The 20,520-nt window shown below is 38.0% G+C and overlaps 1 protein-coding gene across 15 annotated transcripts in view; it reads right to left on the reverse strand.

Moving 5' to 3' along the window:
• Positions 1 to 20,520, reverse strand: part of mcf2l2 (MCF.2 cell line derived transforming sequence-like 2) — a 143,554-nt gene that overhangs the window by 100,844 nt on the left and 22,190 nt on the right. For 14 of the 15 annotated variants that reach the window (XR_005234393.1, XR_005234395.1, XR_005234394.1 and 11 more), the window contains exons 5-15: positions 17,049 to 17,162; positions 12,811 to 12,927; positions 8,635 to 8,784; positions 8,239 to 8,363; positions 7,994 to 8,108; positions 6,565 to 6,684; positions 5,093 to 5,284; positions 4,034 to 4,225; positions 3,769 to 3,955; positions 3,425 to 3,528; positions 1,551 to 1,639 (exon numbers count right to left, since the gene is read on the reverse strand). Coding sequence is in view for 10 of the 15 variants with exons in the window: in XM_037981140.1 (XP_037837068.1) it covers positions 1,551 to 1,639; positions 3,425 to 3,528; positions 3,769 to 3,955; positions 4,034 to 4,225; positions 5,093 to 5,284; positions 6,565 to 6,684; positions 7,994 to 8,108; positions 8,239 to 8,363; positions 8,635 to 8,784; positions 12,811 to 12,927; positions 17,049 to 17,162 (1,505 nt within the window). In the remaining 5 variants the exon portion in view is untranslated. Of the gene's footprint in view, positions 1 to 1,550; positions 1,640 to 3,424; positions 3,529 to 3,768; positions 3,956 to 4,033; positions 4,226 to 5,092; positions 5,285 to 6,564; positions 6,685 to 7,993; positions 8,109 to 8,238; positions 8,364 to 8,634; positions 8,785 to 12,710; positions 12,928 to 17,048; positions 17,163 to 20,520 lie in introns of those variants that run through there. The other variant, XM_037981149.1, reaches the window with a different exon arrangement.

Here is a 20,520-nt window from a genome sequence, read left to right on the forward strand (position 1 = left end):
TAAGGAGCACAAAATGGCCGAATGAATATTAGCAATGAATGAGTTTCATTAGCAGGATGACTTAGCAATAAGCAGGCCTGTGTATTAGCAACGCCTAATACACACTATTGAACAAAGCTGAATGTACACACAGAGAAACCCACACTGAGTCTGTGTGATGTCATCAGAGGTCAGCCTGTGTGTTCTATTACCATGGTAACGCAGCAGGTGTGCAGTTAGAGAAGGCAGAAAGTTTTTGTGCTAAGTACATGCCGAACAAACAGCCACTGTCCAAAAACTATACAAGATATCAAAAAGCTGCTTTGCTCAGTAATAGTTGAATGTCTTATGTGTGGCTGAAACTTTAAATGGCGTTTCTAGGTTGAAGTATGCTGTCGTAGTGAGCTTTCAAAAAAAATTAAGAGACTGATTTTTGGATCGATCTGCAATGTATTTCAATGAGAAACAAAGTTCTGAAACAGGTAAAATTACATGCCGAACAAATAGCCGCTGTACAAAAACTATAGGACGTATTGAAATAATTCTTGGACCGTGAGCGAAAGGAGAGATTGGTTTTCATTACTTTAAAATTTCACATTTCTACAGTGCTTTGTGTCCAAGATATGACGAGTTAAAAACATCCCTCAAGCCAACTCCGGCAAGACGGATTTCAAAGAGAGGACAATGGTAAGAAATAGGAGATCTTCAGGGACCACTCGGCCTTCTGGGGCCATTTGACAGAAAACTATAATACCTACAGGAAAAGTAAACACATTGCCTGAAAGAAGACAAAAATGCCATTTTGTTCGTGCATCATAAAAGATGTGGGTGTAGGAACAGTTTATTCGCTAAGAAATGTGTTGTGCTCAGACAGCTCCACACTCTAGCTCGTTAGTCGGGTTAGTGTAACTGCCAAAATTTCACGAAAATTCCCAAATTTTGGCGTGTTTTTTGGCGTTGTAACACGAAACGCCAATAAAAATAATAGCCCTCATGCCAATACCGAGCCGGTCATTTTGATATAAAATTTGTGGGGGTTCCCTGGGATCAGTTGATTACTTTGTCCTTTTCCAGTTTTTGCAGGTGGTGTGTGATCATTTTACTACAGATTATATTTTGGGGAAGACATCTCATGTTTATATGAGCTGAGAGTCATCCTCAACACATACTATACTCTGAGAATCAGTACATCATGTGAAACATGTAGATGCTCGGATAGCTGTGGCAAATTAAAAAAAAAAAAACATTAAAAAAAAAATTTAATTTAAAAAGCCAGTGGCCTGAATAAAAACAACTGGTTCAAATTGAACAGAATTAAATATTATGATGCAGGGAAGCCAATGTTCCCATAAGGGGAAAAAAGCCAACATCACAACTTCTTTACCATTATGCATCTTTTCAGCCTGGTTTTATTGCAGTCAATCTCTCTTCTGACTTCAAATAGTGTATAAATATCTTACCAGATAATCAGTGCTGTACAAGTTGCACAAAATTATTTTAGTAACAATGGTATTTTCAGAAGGGAATCATAGGAATGTGTGTTACCTGCTGAAGCCCAGTTGTGTGGTTACCTGCGTCTGTTGGAGAGACTCTCTTCACTCTCATTAGACACTTTAACATAGGTGGAACCTCCCTGGCTTTCCTCATGCATCACCTCAATCTGTGACACACACACACACATCAAAATATTAACAGTTCTATGATTTTTGCTATTATGAAGAGATCACACACTCAAAAAACAATTTCTTGTTTTAGTGTTTTGTCCATGTAAAGATGGGTTTTATGCAGATATCATTTCCAAATATTTGTTTTCAGGTGGCTATCAGCACTGGTAAATACATCATTTAACCTACCCCATTATTAAATCTCTGTGATATGTACATGGATAGATGTGCTGATGCCATTTACTTTTATTCTTACTGTTTTTTGTAGATCAGGGAAATAGGTGCAATTATTGTTTTATCCTAAATTGAAGTTTTAATAAGAAAAAATACAATATCTGAAAATGAATAAAAACAGGTATTTTAGTTGGAATAAGAAACTAAGTTATTTTACAATAGAATCTTGCAATCTGCAGCAGGAGAGTGTTAAATTTAAAACATTCAGTACAGCACTGAGAACAAAAACTCATACCTTATTATCACTCACAGCTAAAGTTGAAAAAAACAAAAGGTTTTTGCATGCGTGTGTGTTTGTTTGTGTCATCAGCAAAAATATCTTACTAATCACCAATTGGATTTTCATGAAACTTTCAGATGGTAATCACTGAATGTACATCCATAACCCCAATTCCAAAAATGTTTGAATCCATCCATTTTCTTTACCTGCTTCTCCTTTCTGGGTCACGGGGAGCTGGTGCCTATTTCCAGCCAACAATATGCGAGAGGCGGGGGACACTCTTCTGGTCGGTGCAGTAAATTGTTTGCTCGTGGAATCTTTTGATGCACTGGATTTATTTGACTTTCGCACAGTTTTACATACTAGTACACAAACACTCTTGATACCTTTGTTTTTTTACTATTGCATTGTGCTTGAGGCACCTTTTGTCTTTCAACACTTCTTGCTTGTTGTTTTTGGGTCTGATAGTTCTAACTAGTATTAGCTTAGCATGACTTCTGGTTCTCCCAGCTTCTCCTGTCCTCACTTGCTCTGTGTGTTAGAGGTTTAGTAATTCCTCTGACTTTAGTGATAATGATACATGTAATAAATGTAGTCTTATGGTAGCTTTGGAGGAGAGGCTGTTGAAACTGGTAGCTCTGCTCAAAGCTGGTGAAAAGCCATTAGCTTGCCAGATCCTTTTAGGCAGTGTGGAGCCACTGACAGTAGCTCCCATTCGTGGTCCTCCAGCAGACCTTGAGCAGCTGGAACCCCAATCTGACTGGGTGAGTAAGCATAGTGCCTAGACTAAGCCCCCAATTCACCACCAACCTATTCACATTTCAAACTGATTTATCTAACTCAGCAACAAACCTGCTGAGAAGCAGACTCTGGTAATTGGCAGCTCCATTGTCCCAAATGGGGCAATACGGACTCCAGCAACCATAGTCAAATGGATTCTATGGGCCAGAGCAGGTGATATTGAATCCTACCTGAAACTGCTGACTAACACTAAAGTTAAATACAGTAAGATTGTTGTTCTAATTTGTCGTAATGACACCCTGTTGTGCCAATCGGAGGTCGCTATATGTGACAGTTTGCTATGAGGTGTGCTGTGTATGCTGTGTTTGCTTTTCACCAAACATGGTGCTTTATATTTTGGGTAAACATCGCTACCTTGATCTCATCTGTTTAAACAATGCCCAATCCTGAGCATCATGTCTTCCAAGGTCAGCGATGAGAATGAGTGATAATTTAATGTAATTTGAAATTACTGAGTAGAAAATATAAACAATAAGATATTTTATTTTAACATGTCCCTAAATTTAATAATACGATATCAAAGTACCTTGATGCCTCCTTTGGCCTTACGTATGTTCTTCTTTTTGTTGGGGTCAGCTTCAATTTGCTGCCTAGCACTGCTGGAGTTATCTGGAGATCTGCGAACAAGGGCTGAAACAAATAGGAAGAAAATTTGATTTCAATAGTTACAATCACAATTACCATTACCTGCATAAAGGCCTTATAGATGACCTCAAATAGTGCATGGACAGACCAGGCTGTTTTTCAGCACAAAAACAAGTTTTTACAGCCGTGAGGGTAACATACAACAAATATTTAAACTGTTTGAACATGATACACACACTTGTTTCACCTTATTTTCATAAATTAGATTTTAAACATTCAGCTCACTCTGTTGGCTCCCTGTGGTCCTGGGGGGAGTCTTCTGTGAAGGCCGTTTTGGAGATGACTCAGGTCGTGGGGCAACAGGCTGAATAGGTCTTGGCTGTTTAGCTGACAGTCTCTTCAGGCTAACATGTCGCTTCTCAAACATCTCTTGAACGTCCTCCAGTCGCTTTAAAGCCTTCGCAACGCTGCCCTGCAAGTGTAAAACACAGGATCATTCGTTTTCCTTCATCTGAAAAGGATTTATCCAATATTATTCTATGTAATTTACCTTTACATCCTCAGATAAGACCACCTCAAACTGGTTGTGAAGGTTTCTTAGTTCTGTTAGTTGGTTCTTTTCTGCTGTGTCCAGAAAGTTCTCAATATCTGTTAAAGCTGATTCGGCCCCTTCCTGAGACTGACACTTATCTACAGCTTGGGAAGCCAGCAAGTAGATGCCAGACTCACACCACTGGTTAACCTGTACACAGAAACAATATCAAACAGGTTAGGACAAGATTACTCTGTAAAATCAATGGGTTTTCACAGTGACACAGTGTAAGGGTCACATTTTTATGGGCTATAAAAATACAAACTTAGGAGCAAAATACAAATAGGCAGACAAAGAGAAGCAGGAAGTCAGACCACAGAATTTAGTAAGGCTGCAGCAAAATAAATGTGCCTATTTTCTTGTATTTTTTCTATAATTTTTGAGTTGCCAACTAGTCTCCAACTAGTTGAAGCCCAGTGATTTAATAGTTTAAGAAAACAGTGAGTGATAAGTCTACATTGGTTTGGAGCATGCACAAACCTATTATAACAAGGTTGTGGTGGTTCATTATCATGGTGGCAGTGTATCAGGGTCCTAGCTGAAGAATGGAGGAGTGCAGTGGTAGCATATCCAAAAGTTGGGGCCTGTGCTCAGCAGCTCGTTGAGAATTTGAAGCAGGACTGGTCACACTGGCCTCATGTCTAGGCTACAGCCATGTTAGTGATAAGGTCATGAAAACAATCTAGCGCAGAAGTGATACCCATGGCAGTAGCAATGTTCTAGCACACACATTGGCATCTTATGGCCTGCGGGCCACATTCTGCCCGCTAGCTGTCTCTATCTAGCCTGAAGGGAGCAATTAAAAATCAAATATAAATCACTTTGCAAGGACAAGTTTTAAGTCTCGTCCCTTCCATATAAATAAACAGGACATTCACCCTTGATTAAAAATAAAAATACACCTTGGATAAAGTTAGTTAGGTGTTGGCTCCTGTTGATTCACATAGCACTTGCCTCACTGCCTTATATTCCAATATTAATTTTTCTAAACATAAAAAGTTCAAGGGGTATGATTACCTTGTCAATGCCCATGTGTATCTGCAGGGATTTGGACAAAATATCAGACTTCTTCTTGGCCTCATTGTTGAAGTTATCACAGACCCGCCGGAGCTCCACACATTTGGGTCGAATAGAGTCCACAGCATAGTGGTTGCTTTGGATGAGCTGGTCACCATGCAGTGCATGGAGCTGGGCCTTTTCTACCGTGGCCTGGAGGAAAAGCAATTTAGAAAATATGTTAGCGTTTCATTTTGTTTACATCTATTCATCCAGGTGTCAAATATATCTGATAAATTAGTTTTCTGTTTAACGAAGCACTGCTTGGTATATACTTTAATTTAACATTCAATAACTGAGTTGTAGATGGGGCTAAGACAAGCTAAGCGCTAACACTTTAATGTTGTAAGGACAACAACAGATATTACAAATTAACCAAAAAGTAATAAAACTAACTGCTGTTTTTGAAAATAAGATTCATTGCTCGGTCTTCTGATATGTTATCCTGAGGAGGTAACAGAATTGTTATGTATAGCTCAAACTAGTCTGCTAGTTTCCTTGTCCTTTATGTTGACAAGCAAGCTTTGTTTAAAAAGGTCCTCTCTTACCACCTTAGGTTAATGTAGTATGACATAGCATCCATTTTTGGATCAATATTCACCTGGACATTAAGGAAATCATTTGTCCTGTTTCACCAAGATATTTCTTTCTTTCTTTTACTCTCCATGTTTGTATTTACAATTATTGATGTCATTAACCTGAGTTTTTCTTTGTTTTCTTCTCATAGAAACTACATCTGGACCAGTCGTTCTGTGTTTGTCTGTGCCTTTTTCCTGTCCTCTTAAACCACCATGGGTTGAGGCAGATGGCCACTCGCCTGGTTCTGGTTCCATTTGAGTTTTTTTCGTAAAATGTGTTGTTCTTTTTTTACTGTCTCCAATGTGCTTGTTCAGAATGAGGGATAGTGAAAAAAATGAAGATTTGACACAATCTGCTAGATAAATAGAAAGGTGTTGCCAAATAGCTTTTTATAATGCTACGTATTATAGCATGTTTTGTATTATAATAAAAATTGAATTGAGTGTAATTGGAATAAAATCTGGATCTGATCTGAATTAGATTTAAGATTTAGACTTGTTTTTCTTTTGTACAGTGCTTTGAGACAACTTTTGCTGTGAATTGGTCCTATATAAATAAACTGAATTAATTTAAAACTACTGCTACTTGTGTTGTTCTTTAAATTATTTGATTAGTTAAAACTCAACAATAAAAATTTTATATGGACTGATAACTTTACCTGAATATGAAATGAAAATACAATCAGTTTACTACCTTTTATGTAAGCGTTTCAAACTTTTCAAAAAGATGGAAAGCCTGTTTGATTTTGTTGCAGAACTTTGTGTCTCTCTCTTTTTTCTTAAGTCTTTGACATTTTATCTGGCATAAACAACAGAATTTTTAACTTTTTCGTATCTTGTATATTGTTGACACACCTGAGCTTTCTCCTCCAGAGTTTTCAGATCTTTCAGCAAGTGTTCCACTCTGGCTACACAATCCCCAGTATCAGGCAGGTTCTTCAGGCTGTCCATCAAAGTGTCAAGACACACCTTGACCTAAAAAAGCAAAGATGGAAGAAGGACAAAATGTCCCATATTTATTCATACTGTATTTATAATACACACAAAACATAAGGTCTAACCAGAAGATGAAGGTAGACAATTATGTTCTTAAACCCTTGTGTGTGTGTGTGTGTGTGTGTGTGTGTGTTTGGGGCGGGGGGGGGTTGTATGTGATAGGAATAATTCATGATCTTAATAAGAATGTGATAGTGGCTGCCTGTCTTTTTGTTGGAGCTCCACAAGCAGTGAATTATATTTTCCCTTTATCTGTATTGGATAACACTTTCTCTGGTCTACATTAGGGATAAAAACCTCAAGCCTAATATTATGTCTGTAGCTCATTCCTAACCACTCGGAATTTGAAATTTTCCTGCAACATCTCCCCTCACTGACAGGGGGCGATCTCTTATATATTAAAATATTTTTAACCTCTCAAATCCTTCCACTGTGTTATAAACTGTATGGAGACTGATCTGGGATTGCTAATTTCAGACAATGTTAAGGGGGAAGTATTAAAGAGGTTACATAGATCATCAATCTGTACTAGGCACTGGTGGTGGTCAGAGGATTTGGTGGCGCCAGTGTAATGGCAGCCTCATTTCAGCCAGTCTTCTCCAGGGCAGCTTTGGCTACTATGTAGCTTACCACCTTCAGTGTGTGAATGTGTAGATGAATGGATAAATGACTGAATGTAGTGTAAAACGCTTTGGGGTCCTTGGACTAGTAAAGCGCTATACAAGTGCAGGCCATTTACCATTTAGGCACAGTTTCACAAAATGTTGTATCCTACATCAAGCTTACTATACTAAAGCCAGGCTTGCAAAAATATTTGTCAGAAAGGTAGATAAATGCTAAAAGTATCAAGAGGCTAGCTAAAAACAAAAGTAGCAAAAGACTAAAAGCTAGAAGTACAAAAACCTAGATAAAAACTGAAAGTACCATAAGAAGACAAAAATAGAGCATGTACACTGAAGCAGATTTCAAAAAGAACAATGGTTTTGATGGAATTGAAGAGATCTTAATGTATTTTTATGAAGAAAATATGTTTAAATAAAGTTAAATATTTTGAAAACTTACAGAAAAACAAAAGTCAAAGCACCTATCTGCTGAATGAGTTGATCATGTTTATATATGATTGGCTAAAATATTACAAAGTGTGCAGAAGTAGTTAGATTTAAATTTTTAAAAAATTATGTAATAAAAAAAGGTAAATAATCGTCATTTAAATTGGAAATGAATGAAAAAAGGTTGCAGCAGAGATCCAAAGGTCGGACGACAGAGACAAACAATTTCACAGAGCTACCTCTCTGAAGTCCTGCTCAAAATGACGTAGCTGAAGGCATTGCTCAAGTTTCAGGTAGTGTTTGCTCCAGAACTGTTCAAAAGCATTCTCTGTCTCATCCAGCTGGGCCAGGAGCCTGAAACACATAGCAGCAACAGCACTATTTATAACAACAAGATCAAAATCCTCAGAAAACACAATCTGATTCACAATATGCAATTAAAAACCAAACAAAAAGAAACATGAGAAGCTTGGATGCGAATTACCGTTCCACAGTGGTCTGGTTCTCCAACTCATCTGGGTTCAGTTCATGGCTCTCTGATTTGGCTGCCTGATCCTTGATACAAGTAAACAAGGTGCTACCTTGTCTCAGAGCAAGCTTCAGTTCATCCTGAGTCACACACAAAATCAAGATGTGAAACATTAACATCCATCTGTTCATCCATCCATCTATTTATTCATCCATCCAATTAAAAAATGAGACATATAAACCCAAAGAACCAAAAAAAATCCCAAACATTTCCATATTTGAGAATCTTTTCACCAAATCAACTTTTATTTCATTTGACTTTTCCTTTTGTATTTTGCCAGTAAAGTTATTACATTGCAATGTTATGTTTGATAGAAAGAAGTATTTGTGTTTGTATGTTGTACTCCTTCACCTTGAGGTTATTGTGTTTTTCAGTGTGCACCGTGAGCAGGTCTTTGGTGCTCTGAACATCATTGGGAAGCTCAGTTTCTGCCAGTGCCGTTCCAAACTTCTGCAACATCTGTGCCATACTTTTCACTGTCAAGGCAAAGTTTTCTATGGCCTGAGGAAAGAAACATATGTCACTGTGGAATTTTAGCACTCTTATAGTTACAAAAAAGACAAATCTTTAAAGGTCCTTTTGAACATATCAGTCAGTTGGGTATTCCAGAAAGCAGGTTTTGTGAAAACTCAGAGCACCCCCTGATTTAAGAAAAAATAAGGGAGAAAGAGAGATTAATGAAACTCTTGAGTTTATCACCACATAACAGACTCTGTGACCTAAACTTACTTACTGACAGGTTTTCTCTAAAACACCTTGAGTTTTTACTGGTCTCCTCACATCCGAGGAAAGCTGTCAAACATGAATTGTTCATTTTTATCAGTTTGACTGAAATGAAGCAGAACTGCTTTATAATGCCTAACATCAGGAGGGGATTTTCCAGTCTACGTTGAACGTGTTCATATTTCTTTTGTTGGAACAGTATTACTTTTCATCAGATTTACTCATAAATAAAGACAAACAATTCACTTTTTTTTCTTCTTCTTTATTCCTTATGAGTACAAATGCAGTTAGGATTTGAAATATTGGTCCAACAAATAACATCTTTCACCTGTGAAAATTTATCTATCCTAACTGAAGTTCCAGTAACAGAATTCCTGGGTCCATGTTTCTGATTCTGTAAGATCGCATCTAACAAGTATAGCAACCAGCTAACTAGCTAATATGGCACATCTTTTTTTGGCGGTAAATACTTTGAGCAAGAAATGTGAAACCTTGGAAGCATGCTCTCAGTGGAATAATATTTGACTTGTGGGCCTACTGGAGGACACAGAAGGACTACAATCTACAAGGTTTATGGCCAAAAATCTTAAGAACTTATTGGAGCTTGAGGAGAAACCCAGCCTGGACAGAGCCCACTGTACACTGCGTGCTAAACCAAGGGATTGTGAGCTACCACTACCAATATTCTTTAGCGTGACAATTTAAAACTAAGAATACTATTATATGGGGAGAGGTTTCCCCCCTGCTGGACAACTGGAAAAGGGTGAAACCCACCAAAGTAACTGTTGGAGCTACAGTCATGTGGGTAAAAGGGAGACCTAGAGTAGTGATCCTTTGTCAGTACAGCAGCAGACTGGACTAAGTTCACTCATTTTCAGTGAAGGAACAGATGAAATGCAGGATGAATTTCACTTCGCCCAAATGAACACAAAAGACTGATACAGCAGAGGAACCCCTCAGCCCAAAACAGACACCAAAATGAACTGTTTTGCAAAGGGAGAGACATGCACCAACCAAAAAAAAGTTGTGAAAAATATGAATGAATGTGAACAAATGTCTTGTGATTTTGAATTTATTTTAGCTGTAATTTTGACAGTGTTTTTTACTTTAAGTAAAAATGTTATTGTACTAATAGAAACTTCTGCCAACTGAAAAGTTAAACATAAATTGCAGACACTATTTTGCATTACAGTAATACTAATCATTCTAAGAAAACAACTTTTGCCTCTCTCTCTGCTCCTGGTGGAAGGGGACATGTTTCTTTTCTCTCTGTCTCTCTGTCTCCTGAACCCCCCTCCCTCCCCTCTCTCTGCATCTCTGCCCTGCTTTCTTTCTGGAGCCTCTTTTGCATATTCTCCAAAATTTTTAAACCATGGATCCAGTCAGCTGGTCTCTCAACCCAATTGATCAAATTTTCTCGACAGGAAGACAGAGCTTGGGAGAGCCGACTTATCCTGATGGGACATTTTTTGCTGGATACACAATGGATTCCTGGAGATAATGGAATATTGATTGTCTATCAATTTTTGTCTTTGGAAGAAGATCTTTACATATTTAGGTTTTTGATAACAGGATTTCTGCTGTTTGTATTAGGCAGTTACCTGACTTATCGTCAAATTTGTTTGATGGGTTCAGCGAACTACACTCAGACTGTTACGGGAGCAGAATCGCAAGTTGGATGCGATCCTTTTACTGGACCGCAGGCTAAATTGCGGTTCTGGGACTCATGAATAATAATATGGGTTACATCTTGGAGAAAGTTGCTCGCTCAAATCAGGTGGAATGGACTTGGAATTTGGCTGTTTGGATTCGCCATTGAGAAGTATCAGCAAGACTTTTCAAGGCAGACGGAAAACAAATCTGCCTGACCCAAAACAATTATTGTTTTGTGAATTCTGGCTCCCCTGACGCTGGCCTTGGCTAGCTAACTTCAATTTCTCCCCGGATTTTATGTAAACAAGCCGCCCTGCCCCCTCTGCCTAAGGACATCTGTGGATCTGCTCTGGGCTGACTGATAAACATTCCATCACATTATCAAAGACAATGGCCTCTGTGATGTGATTCATGGACTTTGCAAACACACACATACAACATACACCACACAGTCTTCCCACCGTCTCTACACACACACATACAAATTATCCACCGTCTCTGCCTCATCTTTTTTACTCCACTCCCTCCCTCCCCTCCTTTAGTTAGTAATTCTTATGTTGACTGTTTAGCAAGCCTTTTGGTACTATTAGAAAGTTTTTTGTACCGTTAGTTTAGCATTGTCATGTTTTAGCCTATTTAGCCTTCCTGTACATTTAGTTTAGTTCCTGTACATTTAGTTTAGTTTACTTTATCTTAGCTCATATTTTAGATATTGTTAGATTGTTAGATTCGTAATTGTTGTTTAGTTCAGCTTTAACTTTATCATAATTTTAGTTTAGTTATCTTAGTAATTCTTATGTTGGCTGTTTAGTGGGCCTTTTGGTACTATTAGTCATGTTGTACCCTTAGTTTAGCATTGTCATGTTTCAGTTTATGTTAGCTTATTTAGCCTTCCTGTACATTTAGTTTAGTTTATCTTAGCTCATATTTTGATTGTCTTAGCCTAATTGTTGTTTAGTTCAGCTTTAATTTTATCATGATTTTATTTAGATTATTTTAGGTACTATTTTTAACATTTTAGCTCATGTTTAGATTTGTTTAGTTTCATGATTTCATTTAGATTATCCTTTATTTCATTTAGATTATATGTAATTGATCTATATTTGATCAGGATGTTTCTATGATGTTTGCTGTATTTGATTATGTACCTGATTGTTGTTTCTGTGTTGTAAAGCACTTTGAATCGCCTTGTTGTGGAAAAGTGCTATTTAAATAAATTTCACTTCACTTGAAGGAATAAGAATGTTTGTTTGGGTAACAGGGTAGAAGTTGTGTTCTAAGGTGTACAGTAAATGCATTTATGTTCAGTTGCTGTTATTACTTGTTACTAGATGGCACTGCTGTGACACTGAAAGACAGAAAAGACTGTTAAGAGAATTGCAGAAAAAGAACGAGACTGGATAGATTTTTGTATTGGTGTCTGGCATCATTGCAAACCTGTTGGAATAGAGTTTAAACACAATCTCCTTTTTCATTACAATTGCCATAAGATCCATGCCTGTGCTAATGCTAAATTTGTTTTCTGGTACCCAGCTACCCTACACATCACCATGTCAATCAGCCAGACTTAGCTTTGGAGAACAAGAAATCCAGAGATGGCTTAACTTCAGGACATGTTGGAGCTCATTGTACTGGTCTGTGAGGCTGTGGCTGAGAGCTACACTTCAAACATGTAACATGTAACATCAGCTGTGTGCTGAGCTTTTTTAAATATTCCATTTGCTGAAATATTTAACATGCCGGCAATTAATAACAAACATCTTCCACCCCAAACCCGTTCTCTAACACACAAATCAAAGAAACAAAAACTAAAACATTTTTAAACAAAACAAGTAATATAAGTTTGATTTTAGTTTTGAGTGAGACAAGAAAAATAATTTTTATAGCCATTAAAACACAAAAAATGTATTTATAGTTAAAAAAAAAAAAAAAAAACTTCACTTTTGTAATTGTTTAAATTATGCATATTACCCGTTTTCCCTTCTACATGGATTTAAAATGATAGCTTGCACTAAAATAATTGCAATCATGTTGAGCATGGTCACATTTACCTGTTCAATCACTGCTCTGCCATGAAGTGAATCTATAATCTGTGGTATAGCAGAAATATTGTTTAGATATGACAGTTTTTAGTGCTGAATATTTACTTACAGTACGATGGTGGATCCATTGGCTGTGAGAGTACTCCAGACTTCCTCCCAGTTCCCGGGTCAACTGATTCTTTTCCACATAGCCATGTAAATCTGACAGAGAGTTCAGCATAACAATCTAGAGAAAAACATTACATTCCTTTAATTTACATCAAGTAAAATGAACTCTCTCTTCAAATAAAGGTTTTATTGTAGAAAGTATTTACAATTCACTGATTTTATACATCAAACAAAGTCTGATGTTTTCTAATGATGTCAGACAGTTGTGTAAAACTAATATACTAATATTATATTATTAATATTATAATAGTTATATTAAATAATCTAAGACAACAATTTATTCACAGAAACCAAAAAAAATTGATGTTTGTTGTTTATTAGGTCAAGAGAGTCACACAAGTAATTTATCATTGTTGCTTTACATGAATGGGAAGGTACTGTAGAAGAGGGCTATTCAACTTCAGTTGTAAGTAAGCCATCTATAAAAATTACTGTGGGGTTTGAGGGCCACAGTCAGTAATTGTAAAACTTCTTAATTGACTACAACTTCACCGAGGACTTCGAGCATTCTGTCCCTCACAGTTTTAGGTTTAGAAAAGAAGTTGCTTTTGTTTAGTTGATGTCTGAGCTACTCTCATGGATTTGATGGCAGACTCAGTTAAAAGCTGCTAGCAGCTCTGTACCTGACCTCTCTATTCTTGTGATTCTTCTGTAAATCTTGCAGAAAAATTGTGTAAATGCTAATTCAGTACTTTTTTGCAATCTAACATACTTTGTGAATACATATATCAAAATATTCAACTCATTCATGAGATGGATGCTTTAACCTTTAAAACTGTGCTGTAAATTTTTGCATTTTAAAATAATTTAATTATTTATTATTATTATTTAATTAATTATTTATGATTATTTAAAAATCATAACATGATATTTTGTTTTACAAATTTTTACTATTGAATTATTATTTATTAATTATTATTTAAAATAATTATTATAGGGGTGATAGTTGCTATAGTATTATTTTTTTCCTATGTTAGAAATATAGAGGTAAGTAAAAAGTGTAAAAGAAAAAAAGACAAAAACAAAGCATATACTAGCACCTGTTGCACCTGTTGGCATCTACTGCCATCTACTAGCACTTGTTCACATCTAGTGGCATTTGCTGGCCTCTGCTGGAATTTATTGGCATCTACTGGCCACTGATGGTATCTACTGGCATAAACTGCCACCTAATTGCACTGTCTGGTATCTTCTGTCATCTACTAGCCCCTGCTGGCACTTACTGGCAACTGGTACATTTACTGACACCTGCTGGCATCTACTGGCAACTGTTGGCCTTTATTGGCACTCGCTGGCATCTATTGGCACCTGTTGGCATTTGCTAGAACTTGTTGGCATCCACCAGTCCCTGCTGGCATCTTCTAGTCCCTCTTGACATCTGCTGGCAACTGCTGGCATAAACTTACACCTGTTTGCACCTACTGGTATCTGCTAGGATCTACTGGCCCATGCTGCCACCTGCTGGCATCTACTGGCACATGCTGCAATCTGTTTGCAACTGCTGGCATCAACTGGGATATACTGGCACCTGCTGCTATCTACTGGCAGCTACTGGCATCCGCTGGCATTTTTCTAGTTGATACCAGACGTTTACACTGTATAAATAAACAAAACCAAATTTTCCTCTCACAGTCTGACATTAAATAAGACTATACTTTTCCTGTTTTTGATTTTAAAAAGTTAATAAAATTTCCAAAATTATTACTATGTGAAATGCCCTAACAATAAGAGAGATAACTTTTAAAGACTTTCTTCAGTATCAAAAGTTTATATAATAATTCTTAGAATTTGGTAGGATTGTCTTTGAACTGTATGACCTGAGTCAAACCTTTTGGGCAAGTTTCTCCCAATAGTTAGTTGGAATTTTGTCCCTTTCCTCCTGATAGAACTGGTCTGAGTCAGATTGTAGGTCATCTTACTTAAATACATTTTTTCAGCTCTGCTCACAATTTTTTTTTAGGTGAAATGAGATCAGGACCTAGTGATGGTCACTCCAAAACATTGACTTTGTTGTTCTTAAGCCACTTTGCAACTAGTGTGGCAGTATTCTTAAGATCATTGTCCATTTGGAAGACCTGTTTGCACCCAAGCTTTAATTTACTGGCTGATGTCTTAAGATGTTCCTTCAGTATTTTCCACATAATGTATTTTATCTTGCCATCAATTTTTTGAAGTGCACCGGTCCTTTCTGCAACAAAACACCCCAATACCAGGATGCTGCCACCTTTGTACTTCACAGTTGTGATGGTGTTGTTAGGCTTGCATGTTTCACCTTTTTTTCCCCAAATATAACAATGGTCATTCTGGCCAAACAGTTCAATTTCCAAAATTAAGGTCTTTGTCAATGTGTGCAATTGCAAACTATAATCCATCTTTTTTTATGTTGCTTTGTAAGTAATGGCTTCTTCCGCTCTGAGTGACCTTTCAACCCATGTTGGTACAGGACTTATCTCACTGAGGATAATGACATTTTCTGACTAGCTTCAGCAGCATCTTTACAAGGTCTTTTGCTTTGGTTTTGGGGATGATACGCACAATTTGCACCAAAATTAGGAACACAGAATCCATCTCCTTTCTGAGCAGTATGATGGCAGGACATTCCCATGCTGTTTATCATCATCCACATCAGCCCCTTAGCCTATTACTTTAAGTCTAGCACAAACATCATTCACCAGTCATTTCCACCTTGACTGTCCATCCATCCATCCATCCATCTTCTTCCGCTTATCCGGGGTCGGGTCGTGGGGGCAGCAGCCTAAGTAGGGAGACCCAGACTTCCCTCTCCCCAGGCCAACCAAGAAACATAGTCCCCCCAGCATGTCCTGGGTCTTCCTCTGGGCCTCCTCCCGGTGGGACGTGCCCGCAACACCTCACCAGGGAGACATCCAGGAGGCATCCTAGTCAAATGCCCGAGCCACCTCAACTAGCTGGCAAAAACCTGACCACCAGGCACTCGCCAACGTGCCCCACCTCCAGGCCTGGCTCCAGAGTGGGGCCCCGGTGATCCGCGTCCAGGCGAGGGAAAACTAGATTCAAAATTTTTATTCATCCTAAGCGGTCCTTGGGCTGCACTTTGTCTGATCCCTCACCTAGAACCTGTCTGCCTTGGGTGACGCTACTAGGGGCATGAAGCCCCTGACAGCATAGCTCCTAGGCTCATCGGGACACTCAAACCCCTCCACCACGGTAAGGTGGCAGCCCAAGGAGGGTTCCACCTTGACTGACGTCATGGAAAGGAAGTCCTGTCCAGCGATGGATGTAATTTGCCCACTGACAGGGGGGACATCCTCTTTTATGGCGTTTACACATGAGTATAATTGTTTGAACAGATGATTGTGGCACCTTCAGCCTCTGGAAATTGTACTCAAGGATGAACCAGAATTTTGGAGGTCAACAATGCTCTTCCTAACATCTTGGCTGATTTTTTTTTTTCTTTTCTTTTTCCCCATGATGTCACATAAATAAGCAGTGTGTTTGAAGTGTGCATCCAAAAGTGTTTTTCCAATTACCTCAAATGTTGTCAACTAATCTATTAAAATCTTCCAAAGTCATGACAACATCATCTGGGCTTTCCCAAATTGTTTAAAGGCATAGGGATCTCGGTGTATGTAAACAAGTGACTGTGACGAAAGTAATAGGAAAATTATTTTAAAAACTTCTCTCTCTTATTATTCAGGCATATGCTGGTACCTACAGTGGTCACTGGTCTATCACAAACTTTTGTGAAATAATAATTTAATTGTCTGATTGTGCACATCAAAGTTTGGACACATTTATTTTGAAAGACTGGTGTTGTGAGTCATCAGTTAAAATTTCTTTCATAGATGGCAAGGGTCTAAATAACACAAAATATAGACATAAAATTTGCCATGCAGGCCACATGAATACTTTCCTACAGCCCTGGGATCGAAGCTCTTTTCTAAACGTCACTTTTTCAAGCCTAGTGACAATCCTGCTGCACTGTTGTTGTTTTGTTTCGCTCTATACTTGAATAAAGTTTTTATCTCCCACTGCTTGATTAAGCTCCTCCACCTTTGTGCTGTGGGTCTTTCATTCTGCTTGACAGTCCTGCTAGAATTTTTTATGTATTCAGTTATTTCATGCCTTGTAGATTTATTTTTATCATATCATTATCATCAAGTTTTACTGAGGACAAAACAGGTTTGAGTTCATTGGTACCTTCATTTTAAAGTCATCCTTGTGCAACTTGAGCCCAATGTCTGCTATCGCCCTCTGGAAGAGTCGGGATGGTCTCAGCACCAACACCAGTTGAAGATTTCCTGGAAATGCTCCCTAGAAAAACAACATAGAGTTATGGTACAATTTAAAAAAACATCTTATTATTTCCTTTTAATAATATGTATTCTGTTTAAAATCAAGATTCACATCTGTATTATTAGTAACTTAAGTCTAGTTCACAGCAGTTTATTAATAAGATCTGATAAACTAAAGGAATGGCAACTTTGAAGAAAAAGTTAGACTGATTCAGTGGTTAAATTACCTCTTCATGTTCTGCAGAAGCCTGTTAATCACCCATTGATACAAATCAGGTGTGTTCGAGCAGAGAAACAAGTAAAACATGCAGGATAGTGGCACTTGAGGACCAAGGTTGCCCACCCCTGGTCTATATTGTTCCTTGAAGGTAGCATTGAGATGGATTTGTTCATCTGCATCACCAGATCCATTTTACTGGGGCACATGCTATGTGTAACTCCCTTGTCCAAGTAAAATTTCAAAATCTATTTTTAAAATTCAGAATGTCAGCTGTGGTTTACATGCAGAAGTTAACAAACATAACAAAAATTAAGTAGATACCAGGTAAGTACCCTGTAATATCAGGTCTGTTCCCTGAATGTCCCATATATGCCCCTTTTCCACCGGCTCTAAAGGCCCTGGCTCCACTCTACTCCGCTTGCTTTGTGCACATTTCCACCTGCATTTTTTCGAGGCTGGTTCCTGCTTTTTTTGGTCCCTGCTTTGGTGTAGGGCCAGCAGGCCGGCCCTGCTTTACTTGGCTTTACCCCCCCCACACACACTCAGACACACACACAGACACACACTCAGACACACACACAAACTCACACACACACACACACACACACACACAACACAAGGAGGCGTTCCTTTGCTACCGACCAAACTTGCCGATGGAAACCCGATGCATTTTTTATAGAGCTGAGCAGAGTAGAGTAGAGCGGGGCTTCTAAAATAGAGCCATTACATACCTGATAAGCACCAGGTTTCTGCCTTGTAAGTACCAGGTGCATAAACAGTAAGTACAAAGATATGTACTTCATGTACTCAGTTAGGACACCATATGCACCAGGTACCAGGAACAGGTATGTACTTGATAAGCACTAGCTGCATATGTGATAAGTACCAGGTAAGGTGAAAATACCTGGTACGTACACTATAAGTGCCAGGTACATACTCTGTAAGTACCAAGTACTATTGTTTTCAGCACTTAATCGCAGTAGAGGCAGGAACAGGATGAAGAGACAAATGCAGAAAAAATAGCTTCATGTCCGGGTTTTTAGGGCACAAAGTGAACAGGTTGTTCCATCGTCAATTTTGAAAAGCTCCGTATTTTTTTAGTTTTGTCAGGATCTTTAGCTCTTGTATTTTTGGGCTTTTGTTATTTATTTAGCTATTTTGTGTTACTATGTTTCTTTTATTTCTGGATTTTCTTATTTTAACCATATTGCTCTTTCTTTCTCTCAGTCAGTTGTCTCTCCTGTTCTGCCCATCTTATCTCACCTGTCTCCTGTCCCACTTAGTAACAGCTGCAACCACTTTCCTAATCTGTTCCAGCCTTCTTAAGCTCCTAACTTTCAGTCCAGCTTCAGTCTGTCATTTTGGCTTAATGTCCTGTCTAGTTTCAGTTTGTGTTCCTCGAGTTTGATTTGTAACTTGTGTTTTTGCTCCTACAACTAATTAATGCATCTATGCTCCAACATCACAAATAAACAAGATAATTGAATTTAAGTTTTCCTGTATTACTTGTGCCGGTTTGCATCCTTGGGTCCAAACCTTTTTCAACCTGACAAGTTTTTAATAAACTGAAGTGTTTTAATCAATTTTTGCCTTTTCTCTTCGAACACTCAGTTTGTGTGTGAATGGGAGGTGGTAATGCAGCAGAAAATCTCTGATTAAAAAAAGATATCTAAAGTAGGGGAGATGGCGGTCATATGTACTATCTCCCATTCAGAGCATATTATCTCTTCTAGGGCTCTGCTTAGTTTCTGGCTTTTGGTTTATCTTAAGGGAGGAGGATAGTGTTACAAAAAAAGTCTACCTTCTTTCAACTTTATCTTGTTAATAAATCTGTGGTGTAGTACAGGGTACAAGAATTGTGTTTTGGACTTGTCAGTTTGTTCTCTGCTACACTCAGTGCTCATCACTGCGTACTTCCACCTTTTTGTCTGGTTGATGCTAAACTAAGCCAGTTTGTTTCATTAATGTTCACTTTACTTAAATATTCTCCTGTCTGTACTCACATTGTTCCTCATTTGTCCTCACTTATTCTTATCCATAAAGCCTGATGAATCCAATCAATTACTTATATTACCAGAATGTCTTAAAGACAAAAACCTGAATGACTCTTCATTTTCTGCTTTTAAACTCAGACAAGACAAAGTTTGTAGTTTTTGGACCTGAACATCTTGTGGATAAAACTTTTCAGCCTTCATTTTCTCTGAATTGCATTAATTTCGCCTCCAGTTCTAATGTAATGAAACCTTGTGTTATTTTTGATCAGGATATGTCTTTTAACCTTCATATTAAGAATATTACTGGGGCAGCTTTCTTCCACTTTCTTTATTATCTGGGTATCCGAGAAAAGTCAGAGCTCTGATGTGAAAATCTAACTTCTAACATACAGAGCTCTCAACAAACAAGCTCTCAACAATCAAGCTCCATCTTATATTAAATATATTATTTCTTTATGGTTTCCTAACAGAGCACTTGACTGCAAGTTTACTTGTGGTTCCTAGAGTTTTTAAAGAAGAATGGGAAGCAGAGCTTTTAGTTATCAGGTTCCACTTTTGGAACTAAGTTTGAATCTCTGTCCAGCAGGCTGGTACAAAATCTACATTTAGGATTAGGCTTATGACTTTCTTTTTTTGATAAAATCTATACTTAGGGTGGCCTTGGTTTTCCCGAGTTGTCCCTTAGTTATGCTGCTATATGCTTAGACTGCTGGATGATAAACTGACCACATTTCCTCACCCTGCTGTTATTTTTGCTTGCTCTACTCTTGATGTTTGTATTTGTAATTGTTTCTATCATTAACATGTTTTTCTTTGTTTTTGTTTTTTTCCATAGAGACTAAACCTGGGCCAATCCTTCTGTGTTTGTCTGTGTCTCTTTCCTGCCATCTTAAACCACAGCCAGTCAAGGTAGTTGGCTGCCCATAAGCCTGTTGGAGGTTTTTTCCTTTCCCCTGTCATCAACGTGCTGCTCAGAATGCAGGGTCGCAACAAAACGAAGATTTGATATGTGGGGGAAAATGCAGTTTACCAAATGTGGAAGAGAAGTGTAGAGTTTAACTGTCGGCCAGGATCTTGAGTAAAGAATGTTAAGTTGTTATTACCAAAAACTTTCCAGAACAGTACTTAGGAAGGACATGTTATAAGAGGTTGTTAATAATGAT

Source organism: Kryptolebias marmoratus, linkage group LG18 (genome assembly GCF_001649575.2).
Source record: "Kryptolebias marmoratus isolate JLee-2015 linkage group LG18, ASM164957v2, whole genome shotgun sequence".
NCBI lineage: Eukaryota > Metazoa > Chordata > Actinopteri > Cyprinodontiformes > Rivulidae > Kryptolebias > Kryptolebias marmoratus.